Below are 14,981 nucleotides of genomic sequence, written 5' to 3'. Positions count from 1 at the left end.
GAATTCCCACAGGCAGCAAATGGACACATCCTAAGGCAATCCATTCCCCTTTAGTGCTAATACTTAGGAAGTTTCCTTTCTATCAAACCTCAGTTTGCCTTTTGACAACTTCTACCCATTGCTCCTCTTTCTGCCTCTACGAGTGCAATCTTTCTTCCACATGAGAGCCCTTGAAGGTAGCTCTCATATCTCCCCGAGTTTTCCCTTCTCCAGGTTAAAAACCCTTAGTCCCTTCGATTCAGAATATATGATCTTGAGGTTCTTCACCTCCTCTTGATGTTCTCTTGCCTATCAGCCTCCTTCCTAAAGTGTGATGCCCAGAGCTGAACACGTACTCCAAAGGGGATCTCACTGGGGTAAACTACAACTGGGTTATCACCTCTTTATTCAGCCAATGTTCCTGCTGTGTCAAGCATTGTGCTAGTGCTAGGGATATAAAGACAAAACCTGAAACAGTCCCTGCTGATGTGTCCAGGATCTTACGTGCTATCAGGGCTGACATATATGGAAGCTATGCCTATCTTAATACAGCCCAAGATTGCATTGGGTTGGGGACTGCAATATAATACTATTAACTCCTCTTGGTCTTAAGTTCACCAAAACCCTCAACTTTCTGAGACAAACTGCTTTGTCACTATGCCTTCCCTCATCTTGTATTTGTAAAGTTAATTTTTTCAACCCAAGAGGGATATAGTATGTCTATCCTTATTAAATTTCATTTTTATGAGTTAGCTAGCTGTGTTCTAGCCTGTTCAGATCTTGTTGCAATCTGACTGTCATCCTGGGTGTTAGCAATCCTCTCAGATATGTGTCAGCTGCAGTTTTGATGAGTATGCTATCTGTGCATTTATTCAGTATCTGAGGTGCCAGGGGCTCAGAATAAAAAAAATGAACCAATCCCTGCCCTCAGCAAGCATGTGTTCTCTTGTATTTCCTCATCTCCATAAAGTTAAAATGCAGGGGGAGCTGGTTACTCATCTGAAAGGGACTTTAGTGGACATAGAGTCCATGGAATCTCATGATGAGGAAATTGTCCCAGATGGGTGCAATGATTTCTATAATTAGGATTCTCTTCCCCAGGGATATTTGCATCTGAAAATGTTTTTATCCATATCATGTTTTGATATCCCTATCATTTCCAGATATATCTCTACTTTCTCCCCTACCTATCAAGCCATTCTTTGTCATAAAGAATAAGTAAGAGAAAAAATTAGCATTTAAGCAAAATGAACCATCACATCAACTGAGTCTGAGAATATCTGCAATATTCGACATCCATATTCTCCTGTTCTACAAAGAAGGAAGGCAGGTGCACTTTCTCATCTCATCTTCAGGACTGAGCTCAGTAACTAGAATTACACAATGTTCCGTTTTGTTTTTATTTTGTTCTTTCATTTACATTGTTGTAATCATTGTGTGCATTGTTTTCTCGGTCCAACTTCTCTTGTTTCTCTGAATTATTCATAGCCATTGTTTCTTACAGAATATTTAGGTTTTCAAAGATAATTCTAGGACCCAGCAATGACAACCCAAGTTAGAGTCATAACTAGGAATTCTTTCACCTGGGGAGGGTGTACAGAGGACATTGGGATTTGGAGGCAGGGGGACTGAAGATAATCCAGCAGGCTGCCGAGGACAGTCTGATTATGGGTGCATTGGTGAGGGCAGAGGGTTGAATGGGTGGCTTGTCCCTCAGAGACACCTGCTCAAGTCCCATTAGGGGTTGGAAGGTAGAGTTGGGCCATAGAGACAAGACCATGCCCAGCAAGGAAGTTGGGTGGTGTGTAGGCAGGTGCAGAATTTGGAGGCCTGGGGACAACTGACTTCTCCAGACTCTGAGGAGGGTGTGTGATCCCCAGTGGTCCTAGCCTAGTTATAACTGACTTAAAGAAAAGAATATTTGAGGTTAGTGAATATTTAGGTGCTCAGAGTGGGAAGAAAGGACTTCAAACTTCAAACTTCTCCATGAGAGTGGCTGCCTGTTCCTCCTATACTTGAAACCTCTAATTATGGGGAAGGCAGCATGATACAACAGAATGAAGACCAAGTGAAGAGTCAGGAACCCTGATTTCTAGTCCCAGCTCTGACACTTATCTATCATGTGACATTAGGCAAGTCACTTTCTTTCTTTAGGATTCAGTTTCTTTCTCTGAGGGACCTCTAAGGGTCCTCCCAGCTCTACCATCCTAAGGTAAGATGGTGGGCTGCAGGTGTCTGCATCATTTTCAAACCTGCAGTGTCTTGGAGGAGTTACTCAAGTTTCTCTGCTAATGGCTTTGTCCAAAGCATGTACCTGGGATCTCCCCTGGCCACAGCCCCAGTACAACCAAATATGGGTGTCGGCATGGGCATGGGCATGGGCATGGGCATGGCTGGTCTGCAGAGGCAGAGCTAAAGACTGAGCTGTCCCAGGTCAATATCGGGGCTCTGTTTTGTAGTTTCCCAGACCAGGAGGTGCGCCGTATGGCTGTACAATGGATTGACTCAATCTCCGATGCAGAGCTCCTGGATTACCTGCCCCAGCTGGTGCAGGTGAGTAAAGGAGAGTGTTTGGGTGGCTGAGGTGGTCCCTTTGCCCTTCCTCCTCTTCAGATCAGACTCAACCCCACCCCTACTCATGCTGGGTATATGGTGTCTCTTCTGAGACCTTGAAAATGGGGGAAAGTGGTGCTGACTTCTATGCACTGTAAGTCATTATGGTACTGTAGATCTGGAGCCAGAAAATCTGGGTTCAAACTCTAGCTCTTACTAACTGTGCAACCCTGGGCAATCAGCCTGTCGGACTCTCAGTTTCATCAATCTTAAAATGAGGGGGCTTGACCTCTAAGGGACATTGCAGCTCTGACTCATTGACCCCAGTGTGAAGGAGGTGCTTCAAGAAGGGCAATCGAGACACACCAAATTACATTTCCCCACATCCTAGATACAACCTACCTTGTGGTGTAGACCCTACTGAGTAAGGGAGTCATTGGGAGTAGGGTGGGTGGTATAGACAGTGGGGGAAGCTAACAAAACCTCATTCTAGTGTTCTCCCTCTATCTTTCTTTTTCTTTCCCCTAAACAGGCCCTTAAGTATGAATGTTATCTTGATAGCCCTCTGGTGCGCTTCCTCCTGAAACGAGCCGTCTGTGACCTGAGAGTCACTCACTATTTCTTCTGGTAAAAGCACGATTGCAGATGGGTGAGAGGCAGATGTGTCTCTCTGGGTAGGCACACACATGGCCTCTTTAGACCTCTGTTTCCCCCCAGGAAAATGAAGGGGAATGGATATATGTAATCTCTAGGGTCCCTTCCAATTTTAAGATTCTATAATTCTCGGGGCAGCTAGGTGGCGCAGTGGATAGAGCACTGGCCCTGGATTCAGGAGGACCTGAGTTCAAATCCGCCCTCAGACACTTAACACTTACTAGCTGTGTGACCTTGGGCAAGTCACTTAACCCCAATTGCCTCACAAAAAACCAAAAAAGATTCTATAATTCTCATTCTATTCCAAACATCTATAGACTGGGAATCAGAAAAACTAGTTCTTGGTCCCCAGTTTTGTTATCTATTGGGCTAGGACGTCTTGACAAGTCACTCACCATCTCTGGATTCAGTTTCTTGTAACATAAAGAAAATCATTCTTGTAACATAAGGAAAATCATTCTTGGTATCCAGAGATTTGTGGGGGGGTGACAGAAGAGAGAATGGATGTGAGGGTGCTTTGAGTTCTGTGTAAATATGAGGCAAGCACGAAGGTTAGCTTGGGTTTGAGCTTGCATGGGTGTATACTTCTAACTAGGGGACCGAGAGGTGGCCTGGCACAGTGGATAGAGGACCAACCTTAGAGTCAGATTCAAGCCCTACCTCTGACGTGGGGCTGTATGAATATGGGCAGGTCATTTAATTTCTGGGTGCCACAGTCAATCCTCTAAGACAATAAGTTACAGGTGATATGCTAATCCATATGAGTAACAGGATTTTCCCCACCAGAAGTTCCCCATCCCTGTGATGAAATCAGAGCTCTCCCTCTCCCCAATGTCATGACAGTATATGTGTGGGGTTGAGGTAACCCGTTTTCCCTTTTAGATTGTGCGCTCCTTGAAGGCAGGGACTGTCTCTCTGTTTAATAATTGTATCCCCACTGTGCTAGGCACAGTGCCTAGCATATAGTAGGCACCTGATACAAGTTTTTTGGATCAGATTAGGTAGTAAGTGGGGGGAAGGGGCAGGTACTTCTGGGGGCTGGGGGTGACTTTCCCACATGCTGCGGTTTCCCCCCTGCAGGTTGCTAAAGGATGGCTTGAAGGACTCCCAGTTCAGCATCCGATACCAGTACCTGCTGGCAGCTCTGCTGTGCTGCTGTGGGAAGGGGCTTCGGGAGGAATTCAATAGGCAGTGCTGGCTTGTCAACACTCTGGCTAAACTGGCTCAGCAGGTTCGAGAAGCAGCTCCGTCTGCACGGCAGGTATGTGGATAAAGGCTGCCACCATCCCCTGGTGTCCAGGGCCTGGAATGCTGCTGCTCATCATAGGCCTCTCTAGCCCCCTGCTTTCAAAAGGCCAGGACTCCATTTCCTAGACTCATAGCATTGTATGGAAGGACTGGCAAGAGCCTCAGGGACCATGTGGCCTGTTATCAGAACGGGAATCCATTTTCAGCACCTCTGACTCTAACAGATGATTTCTTGGCTTCCACTGAAGCCCTCCAGAGATGGAGAACACCCTCTCTTGGAACACAGCTCATTCCACTTTTGGATAATTGTAATTATTTCCTTGTATGACACCAAAATCTACAAATTCTTCCATATCACTCCTAGTTCTGCCCTCTGGGACCAAGCGAAATGAGCCTCATCCTTCTCCTAAGTGACAACCTTTTCATTACTGGAAGATGACATGCTTATGTCACTGCCTCATCCCCCACCCCCTACTACTGCCTCCTGTCTTCTGTTCTCCAGGCTAAATGTCTCCAGTTCCTTCAACTAGTCACTGCATGTCAAGGCTTTCACATTTGGAGGGTGGGGTGAGAAGGGACATACTTTCTGTTTTCACACTTTTTCAGAAGGATGTTCCGCATGAACTTTCTCTAGGGTCTTCTTGCTCAGTGCTCTGTGGCCACCAATATTAACCATCTCCAGGGAGTTAGGGAAAGTCTTTCTCCTCTTCTTCCTCCCCCTTCCTCTTCTTACTCCTCCTCTTCCTCCTCCATTGGCATACAGAAACTTTGAGCTCCCAGGGGCTCACCATATTGGTACTGGACTTAGTGAAGACACCTAATTGGCTTTAGCCATCTTGCGGCTTACAACGTCCAGACTCAGATGAGCTGCCAGCCCCAGCCTTCCCATTAGCAGGGATTATAGGCATATACCACCATACCCAGCCCTTCCTTTGTTCTTAAAGGTCCCCTAGAAGAAGAGAATAATAACTGACACATGTAACACTTTAAGGTTTGCAAGTACCTTACATACATTATTTCATTCGAACCTTTCAATCACCCCGAGATAGGGAGCTATTACTGTCTCTGTTTTACCAATGAGGAGATGGAGACCACCTTGTCTGTGGCCATTCCTACATTGGGTATCAGAGTTAGGCTATGAACCTGGGTCTTCCTGGGTCAGCACTCTCTCCAGCCCAGTTTCCTCAGGTACTTCTGAATGTCTAACACCTAATTACCCTAATTTGATAAAGCCACCTTTGCTTGCTCTGGAAGTGACCTTTCCCTTCTAGAAATTCCTATAGCCCTTTGTACTCCTCATATGGCACTGAATGATGATAAAAACATTATGTCTGGGGCAGCTAGGTGGCGCAGTGGATAGAGTATTGGCCTTGGATTCAGGAGGACCTGAGTTCAAATCTAACCTCAGACACTTGACACTTACTAGCTGTGTCACCCTGGGCAAGTCACTTAACCCTCATTGCCCTGAAAAAAAAAAGAAAAAATAAAACCATTATGTCTGCCACCTCCCTTACTACTCCATGGCAGGCATCTTATATCATATCTTTGTAACACAAACAGCACCCCGGGTGCAGCTGGGGCTTGGCATTTGTTTACTGAATGGTCCACAAGGAGGCAGTAGCAGAAATATCCCCCCTAATTACTCTAAAGGATACCCTATCTTGGGGAGCGTGATGGATTCTCCGCCCCCCCCCCCACCCTTTCACTCTCTTTTTCTCTTTCCACCAGGGTATCCTGCGAACGGGGCTGGAGGAAGTGAAGAAGTTTTTTAAGCTCAATGGCTCTTGCCGGCTGCCCCTGAGCCCCAGCCTTCTGGTTAAGGGCATTGTGCCGAGGGTGAGTGGGGCTAAGGTGGGACTAGTGGATTTCAGGGGCAGGCTCCTTATTCACCTAGTTCTTAAAAGAAATGAGAAGACTAATCATGGTAGCTTTCCTGGGCCTTTGCAATCCCAGACCCATGCTCCGGTCTCTGCCTGACAGATGTCCTGGGCTGGGACCTAGCTCTTGGAGCATTTCAGAGGACCCAAAGAACTCAGACTTAGGCTAGCCCAGAGTCAAAGCAAGTAGGCAGGTGATACAAATGTCTGGTGGTCCTGTGCCTCTCCTGCTGCCTCCCTGTAAATTAATGTTGAACATTAACTATGCCTAGTGCCTGCCCTTACATAGCTTACAGTTTAGAGGGGAGATGGCAGGCACACTGCTTTTATTATCATTCATCTCCTTATCACCAAGGGCTGTAGGAATTTAGTGTCAGCAAAGGTCACTTCTGGAGAAAGCAAGGGAGGCTTTATCAGAGAGTGGCTTTTGATACATGTTTTGAAAGATGGGATAGAATTTCAGTAAAGAGAGAAGACATCCCAGGAAGGGGGAATGGGATGAGCAGATTTAAGGAAGTGGGAAAGTCTAAGATGTGTTGGTGGTAGTGAGGAATAATATCCTCTTTTTCTTTTTCTTTTCTTTTCTTTTTTTCTTTTTTTGGTGGGGCAATGAGGGTTAAGTGACTTGCCCAGGGTCACACAGCTAGTAAGTGTCAAGTGTCTGAGGCCAGACTTGAACTCAGGTCCTCCTGAATCCAGGGCTGGTGCTTTATCCACTGCGCCACCTAGCCGCCTCAGAGCAGTCGTCTAGTTCAGCAAGTGGATAACACTAGAAAAGTAGATTTCATAGGGCATATTGTTGTTGGCCTTGAAAGCCAAGCTAAGAATAAAAAGAAAGAAAGAAAGCCAAGCTAAGGAGTTGGGACTTTATTTGGAAAACATGGGGTGCCACTGAAAGGTTTTGAGCAAGAGAGTATATTAGGAAAATTAATCCAGTGGTGGCATGTGGGATTGATTGAAGGTGGAGACACTGGAGGCAGGGAGGCCAGTGAGGAAGACGTGTGAAACCTTAAACTAGGAAGGTGACAGTTGGGAATGAAAAGGAAGGATAAATTTGAGAGAAAATTTGAAAGCAAGAGTGAGAGGAGAACTTGTGTTGGGGTAGGAGTTCAGGAAGGAGAAACGATATCACCTGTCAGAGATTGGAAGAAGTGGTCATTGTCTCCACTAAGATCACCCTAACTTTGATCTATCTCCTTCCCCGTGGCAGGATTGTTCCTATTTCAACTCTAATGCAGTCCCCCTGAAGCTCTCTTTCCAGAATGTGGACCCATTGGGTGAGAACATCCGTGTCATTTTCAAGGTGAGAGCACTGTTCTAGGCTTGGGTCAGGAAAGAGGAGACCATTAGGGGCTAAGGGGCCAGGATTGCTTTTTTATGAGCACTAACCTTGGTGAGACACATCATAGCCCACCCCGATGACCAGTTCCAGAAACCAACCTTAAGCCACAGGGGCTCCTTGAGAATCCAAACATTATACCTGATTTTATGTAATGGGGTTACTGGGAAATGGTTACAGGGAATCCCCCCTGCTCACCCTAACCAAGGTAGGTACACAACTGTCAGACTCAGTCCACTTCCTTTTCTTTGCATCTAATTTCCCCTGTATATGGAAGGATCAATAGGTGTCACTGGTGGGGCGGGGGAGGGGGTGGACACCAGGATGTATTGAGACATTTCTTGAGCACCTTATTTCTGAGGGGAATATGAGAAACAGTTCTTGCCCTCAAGAAACTTAGTAGTTCAGTTGGAGAGACAAAATAAATATACATGGAAAGATAACTAACAATCTAAGGAAGAGTAGAACCCCTAAATGTCTAATGAGTGATGCCAGCAAGTAAGATGGGGGAGGAGAGAAGGGAACAAGCATTTGTAAGTGCTACTATGCTAAGAACTTTACAAATATCTCATTCGATCATCACAACTCCATCAGGTAGGTGCTATTATTATCCCCATATTATAGATGTGGAAACTGAGGCAGATGGAGATTAAAGGACTTGCCCAGTGTCACACAGCTAAGAATCCAGTCTCAGGCTGGATTTGAACTCAGGTTACCCTGACGCTAGACCCAGGGAATCTATTCACTGGGCCACCTAGCTGCTTCCAGTCGTAGGATTTCAGAAGGAGAGGCATCCACTGTGGACTGACCTAGGACATGAAGTAAATTCATGAATGAATAGGATTGAAAGGCAGTGTTGTATAATGGTTAGAGAGCTGAATCAGGAACTCCTGAGTTCAAGCAAACACTTAGTAGTTATATGGGCTCTGTGACCCTGAATAGATTATTTAAGTCGCAGAGCAGATACCAATCCTTGTTGGCAAAGGGGATTTCCTCACTAGGAGTTAATGAAATCACAAGTCCAGTTCCACCCTCTCCAAAGAAAAAAGGAAGGGGTAAGATTCAGAAAATGGAGGGGGGTGGGGAGAGGAATCTCATCTTTGTTCTGACACAGAAAAAAAAATAGGTAATTTCTTGTTCCATAAGAAGAGGTTTAATGAATAAGGCAAAGTCAGAGGTATCAAAGGAGAGGCAGGAAAATACATCTTGAAGATTTGTATAACTGGTGGAGGGACTGAGGGCCCCAAGGTTGGTGATGAAGGTACCACAGTGTTCTGCTCTGACCATATGGGGCCACTGCCTTTTCCCCTTCTCACAGTGTGGGGATGACCTGCGTCAGGACATGCTAACCCTGCAAATGATCCGAATCATGAACAAGATCTGGATCCAGGAAGGACTGGATATGCGCATGGTCATCTTCCGATGCTTCTCCACCGGCCGAGGTCGAGGTCAGTCTGGTTCCTTGGGATAGGTGGGCCGATAGCAAGAATTGAGGACCCCTCCCCTCTGTGTGCCTCCTTCAGCTCCTCCAACAGTCAGAGCATCAGGAAGTTGCTTTGGTCTCGTTTTAAGGCTAGATATCTACCAGGTGGCATACGGAGGGGGCTTGAAGATTGGGCCCTCTTTCCAAGATTATCCTTGGCCCCAGTTCCCTGTAATTATAGCTGTCCCTTTACTCATTTGCCATTGAGCTAGGAAAGGATTCTGATGAAAAAAAATCTATATTTAATGTGATTGTACATATATAACTTATATCTGATTGCTTGCCATCTAGGGTAAGGGGGAGGGAAGGGAAGGAGGGAAAAATATTTGAAATTCAAAATCTTATAAAAATGAATGTTGAAAACTATCTTTACATGTAACTGGGGAAAAAAATACTATTAAGATTGAAAAGTCAATGACAGGGACAGCTAGGTGGTACAGTGGACAGAGCACCAGCCCTGGATTCAGGAGTACTTGAGTTCAAATCTGGCCTCAGACACTTAGCACTTACTAGCTGTGTGACCCTGGGCAAGTCACAACCCCAATTGCTTCACTAAAAAGAAAAAGAAAGAAAAGTCAATGACACAGTGGGTGTCGGGCTGGCTCTTTCCATACTAGCCCTGGAGCCCCATCTCTTTGAGTGATGTAGATCCTATCTCTCACAGGGATGGTGGAGATGATCCCCAATGCTGAAACCCTGCGCAAGATCCAAGTGGAGCATGGGGTGACAGGCTCCTTCAAGGATCGGCCCTTGGCCGACTGGCTGCAGAAGCACAACCCTGGGGAAGAGGAGTATGAGAAGGTAGGCACATGGAAGAGGAAGACTGGTGTGTGGAGAGAGCACTGGATGTGAAGTCAGAAGGCCTGGGATCAAATCCTACCTGCCCTTGTGACCTTTTGACAAGTCAATTTAACCCTTTGTGGTTTAAGCTTCTTCATTTGTAAAATGAGGTGGGTTGGACTGGATGATCTCCGAGGTCCCTTCAGCTCTAAAAGTCTGTGGTACACTGTGTGACCTTGGGCAAGTCACTTAACCCTCATTGTCCCAAAAAAACCCAAAAAACCAACCAAACAAACAAAAAGTCTATGGTACAATGACAAGGGGTGTTCCTGAGCGATCCATAACCATGTAGCTTTAAGTCTTAGATATCCAAACAAGCAGAACAGCTTAATCCTATAACAGAATCCCCTGGGAATTGACAGGTCTCTGGGTGAAGGAAAAGAATGACAGGGGAAACATTCCCCCTTGGTTGGTTTGGACCGCCATCTTTAGGGTGGGTCAGATAATCTGTTCAATCTGAGCCAGGGACATTCTCGGTCTCTCATCTTTGTCCAGTGACCTCATTCTTTTGTGAAGGGCTTCTTCCCTTCTCACTTGGGGGCAGGGGTTGGCTTGTGGGGTCCAATTACTATTTACACTGAGCCAGGTAAGTGGCCATGCTGCTTCTACCAGGGCCTTTTTTCTCCTGGATTCCCCTGTGAGGTAACCTGTACTTTACCAGATGAGAAAGAGTAGCAGTGGTTTGAGTTCCTGGTTTTATACTTGGTCATAGAATTTGGGAATGGGAAGTGTCATTTTAGCCATTTAGTTCAATGCCTTCATTTCTTTTCTTTCTTTTTTTTGCGGGGCAATGAGGGTCAAGTGACTTGCCCAGGGTCACACAGCCAGCAAGTATCAAGTATCCAAGGCTGGATTTGAACTCAGGTCCTCCTGAATCCAGGGCCAGTGCTTTATCTACTGTGCCACTTAGCTGCCCCACAACAACCAGATCTGATTTTTTTGGAGGGTAGGGGTGGAGCAATGAGGGTTAAGTGACTTGCCCAGGGTCACACAGCTAGTAAATGTCAAGTGTCTGCGTCCGGATTTGAACTCAGGTCCTCCTGAATCCAGGGCCAGTGCTTTATCCACTGAGCCACCTAGCTGCCCTCAATGCCTTCATTTTACAAATGAGGAAACTGTGGCTCAGATTTGGGGAAGTGACTTGTCCATAATTATACAACTGAAGCTTAATCAATCAACATTTATTAAGTGCCTACTATGTGATAGGCATTGTGCTAAAGACTGGGAATAGAAAAAGAGGCATAAGATCATGCCCTCAAGGAGCTTACAATCTAATGATTCCTACTATACTAGGGATTCATGATCTTTTTGTGTGTGTCATGGACCCCTTTGACAATCTGGTAAAGCCTATGGACCCCTTTTCAGAAGAATGTCTTAAATTTAAAAAATTTTTCATAGCAGCTAGGTGGTGCAGTAGATAAAGCACCAGCCCTGGATTCAGGAGGACCTGAGTTCAAATCTGGCCTCAGATACTTGACACTTACTAGCTGTGTGACCCTGGGCAAGTCACTTAACCCTCACTGCCCTGCAAAAAAAAAACCCCAAACCAAAAAAACAACTGAAGCCAGCAAATACAAGAATTGTGGAGCCTTTTCTGTTTACGCATATCACGCCAGGTGCAATGGGGATAGTAATGACATAACACACACTGACATTCAGCGCTTTCAGGTTGACAGAGCAGACTTTCCTCAAAAAAAACCCAAAAAACTCTGAGAGCCATGTAGGCTGAAAGAGAAGAATAAGCCCAAGGGAGGGTCCCTGCTTACAGTCCCCAAGCTCATCGACTTCTCGTTGAGTCAGCCCTTACAATATACGTAATGGTCTCATTTAGTGGCCTTGAGACAAATTTATTGAAAATAAATAGATAAGTTTAAAATGAGAAAAAAAATAGCCTCCTATGCAGTCCAGGGTGAGATCACACACTAGATGGATTCAACGGCAGAAGGCCTGTGGACTGGATGGGAAATTCTGATGCTGCCAAGGGGCACAAGAGAAAGAAGAGGTGACTTTTCTTTTTCCTTTTTGTAAGTTTAGATTTTTTCTTTCTTTTTTTTAAATTCTAAACTTAAGCATCAACAACTGAATATTTTCAGTACACAAAAAAAACCCCAACCCCAAAACAAAACAGAAAAAAAGGAATTGTGTATGAAACTGCAGACTTCTTTTTTTTTGTTTTCTTTTCAAGAAGGCAAGTTGCAAGGAGTCAAATCTCCCTATCAGCACTAAGACAAAAAGCAAAGAGCCACTATAATTATCTACCATTTCTTTCCCCCCATTTCCTCTCTCCTCCCCACCTACCAACTCCCAATAATGAAAAAAAAAAAGAAAAGAAAATAGGATCATGGGACTTATGGGTCCTTAAAGATCAGAAAGAGAACATCTATTCATATGTAGAATGTAAACTCCTTAAGAGCAGGGATTTTGATTTTGTCTTTGTAGCCTTAGCGCCTGGCACACAGCAGGTGTTTAATAAGTGCTTGTTGATTGGTAAAGGGTTAGAGCTGGAAAGGACCTTAGAGCTGATTCTAGCTCAGCCTCCTCCTTTTATTGATGGGGAAATTGTGGCCCAGGCGGTTATAACATGACTTGCCTAATAAAAATTCACATTTATAAATCGTGTTATGATTTGCAAAGCCTTGAACCAACCCTTTGAGGGCTAGTACCCCCATTTTATAGATGAGGAAACTGAGGAGGAGGAAGGAAAGTGACTAATAGATGTCAGTGCTGGGATATGGATCAGGAGATACGGGTTCTGCTTGTGGTCTGGGGTGTCTCTAGGTCTGTTGGGGCATTGCTATTCCCCTGTGTTAGAAACCCCTGTCTATTCTTTCTTTTCTCCTGATCCCGTATTCATTTAGTTGCCATCCTGTCTATTCTGCCTCCCCAATATCCTTCTCAAGTGGACTCTTTGGTTCCTGTTGTCACCACCCTAGACCAGGCCTTCCTGACTCTTGCTTTGACCTCCTGCAGCAGCTTCCTAACTCCTTTTCCCACCTTTAGTCCTTCCCTCTTCTGGTTCATCTGATTAACTATTGGCTGATTAAACTTCCTAAAAAGGAACTCTGCTAGCGTTCCGCCTTTCCTCAAAAAAACAACTCCACAGGAGGCGGCTAGGTGGCGCAGTGGATAAAGCACTGGCCCTGGATTCAGGAGTACCTGAGTTCAAATCTGACCTCAGACACTTGACACTTACTAGCTGTGTGACCCTGGGCAAGTCACTTAACCCCCATTGCCCCACAAAACAAACAAACAAAACCCCAACTCCACGGCCTATAAACAAAGAGGTTTATTTAAATATTCTTGGTCATAAATATTTGATGAATGACAACAGATTGAGGTGAAGGAGTAATATATTTGGACTCAGAGCACCTGTATTCAAGCCTCACCTCTGACCCTACCTGTGTGACTTTGAGGAATTCAGTTCACCTCTGTGGGCCAGTTTCCCCGTCTCTAAGAGGAGAGGTTTTGGCCAAATGGCCTTAAGTTTCCCTCCAGCTATCAACATATTCTCTATTTTTTTTTTTTTGGTGAGGCAATTGGGGTTAAGTGACTTGCCCAGGGTCACACAGCTAGTAAGTGTCAAGTGTCTGAGGCTAGATTTGAACTCAGGTCCTCCTGAATCCAAGGCCAGTGCTTTATCCACTGTGCCACCTAGCTGCCCCCTCAACATAGTCTCTAAACTGCCTACCCTGGTATTCCTTTCCTTTCCTCTACAATCTGGCTACAATCTCTGTTTCTGGCCTTATTTCATATTCCTTCCATCCTAAGGGTCAATCAAATTGGATTACTTGCCATTCCAGGAATGATTTATCTGTCCCTGTGCCTCTGAGAAGCAACCCTTCCTTGTCTTCTCCAGATAGGAATGATTTCCTTCTTCTTCCTCATAACTTCTATACCCCTTTGTACATATTAGCTATTATTTTCATTATTTAGACTTTTCATCGCACTTTAAAGGTTTGCAAAGCACTTTACATATGTTATCTCATGTGGTCCTCCCAACAACCCTGTGAGGTAAGTTGCTATGAATATCCCCATTTTACAGATATGGAAACAGGCTGAGTGAGGTTAAGTCTTAGGGTCACTCAGTTAGTAAGTGACTGAAGCAGGATTTGAACCCAGGCACATTTTTCCTGTCTCTTAAGTCTGTCCACTACATAAAGAGTGGGGCATTCAAGGAAGCTCAAGACCCTCTAGTTGTTAACAAACAAATCTTTAAAAGATGAGACACAGATGCAGAAAGAAGACAGGATATGAATGAGAAGTAGGACAGGAAGAACTCAGAAGTGGAAAAGAGTTGCAATGCTTCAGGAAAACTTAACAGGGGAGAGGGGACTGTAACTATATTTCAGGATGTAGGATCATAAATTTAGAGATGAAAGGGGCTGAATTAAGTCATCTGGTCCAAACCCCTCATTTTATAAATAAAGAAGCTGAGTCACAAAGAGTTTAAGTGACTTGGCCAAGGTTCTTCAGCTAGTGATCAGCAAAGCCAATATCTGAGTCCAAGTCATCTGACTTCAAATTCAGTGTTCTCTTTCCACTATCCTATATCCCCTGGTTGGAAGAAACTTTTGTTATCATCTGCCTCAATCTGCTCATTCTATTGATGAAGAAACTGAAGCCCAGAAATGGGGAAGTGGATTGTTTAAGGCCAAGTTTAGTCAGAGAACTGGAATAATAGGTGTTTTTACATTCCTAGTTTATTGTGCCGGCTGTTGGTCAAACAGAAAATGAAAGAGAACCAAATAGCTTGGTTTCACCAAGCCCAGTAGGTACAGACTGTAGGAAAGTGAAGGTGGGAGTGAGTAACAGGGGTATGGCTGCAATACTGATTACATCTATTTTATTCCTTGGGGAGAAAAGGGTTGGACTGAAGAGTTCAAGAGAGTTGACCAGAAGAGATAAGAAATACTTAAAGGTGGGGCAGCTAGGTGGCATAGTGGATAAAGCACTGGCCCTGGATTCAGGAGGATCTGAGTTCAAATCCAGCCTCAGACACTTGACACTT

At 44.9% G+C, this 14,981-nt stretch overlaps 1 protein-coding gene across 4 annotated transcripts in view; it reads left to right on the top strand.

Moving 5' to 3' along the window:
- PIK3C2B (phosphatidylinositol-4-phosphate 3-kinase catalytic subunit type 2 beta) overlaps positions 1 to 14,981 on the top strand; it is an 85,868-nt gene that overhangs the window by 56,747 nt on the left and 14,140 nt on the right. For all 4 annotated transcript variants that reach the window (XM_044002813.1, XM_044002814.1, XM_044002812.1 and 1 more), the window contains 7 exons: positions 2,439 to 2,532; positions 3,065 to 3,159; positions 4,267 to 4,447; positions 6,163 to 6,270; positions 7,522 to 7,614; positions 8,969 to 9,098; positions 9,798 to 9,934. In XM_044002813.1, coding sequence (XP_043858748.1) covers positions 2,439 to 2,532; positions 3,065 to 3,159; positions 4,267 to 4,447; positions 6,163 to 6,270; positions 7,522 to 7,614; positions 8,969 to 9,098; positions 9,798 to 9,934 — 838 coding nt within the window. The remainder of the gene's footprint in view (positions 1 to 2,438; positions 2,533 to 3,064; positions 3,160 to 4,266; positions 4,448 to 6,162; positions 6,271 to 7,521; positions 7,615 to 8,968; positions 9,099 to 9,797; positions 9,935 to 14,981) is intronic.

The sequence above is a fragment of the Dromiciops gliroides genome, chromosome 4, assembly GCF_019393635.1.
Source record: "Dromiciops gliroides isolate mDroGli1 chromosome 4, mDroGli1.pri, whole genome shotgun sequence".
Lineage (NCBI taxonomy): Eukaryota > Metazoa > Chordata > Mammalia > Microbiotheria > Microbiotheriidae > Dromiciops > Dromiciops gliroides.
This window is presented reverse-complemented; position numbering and strand designations above follow the sequence as displayed.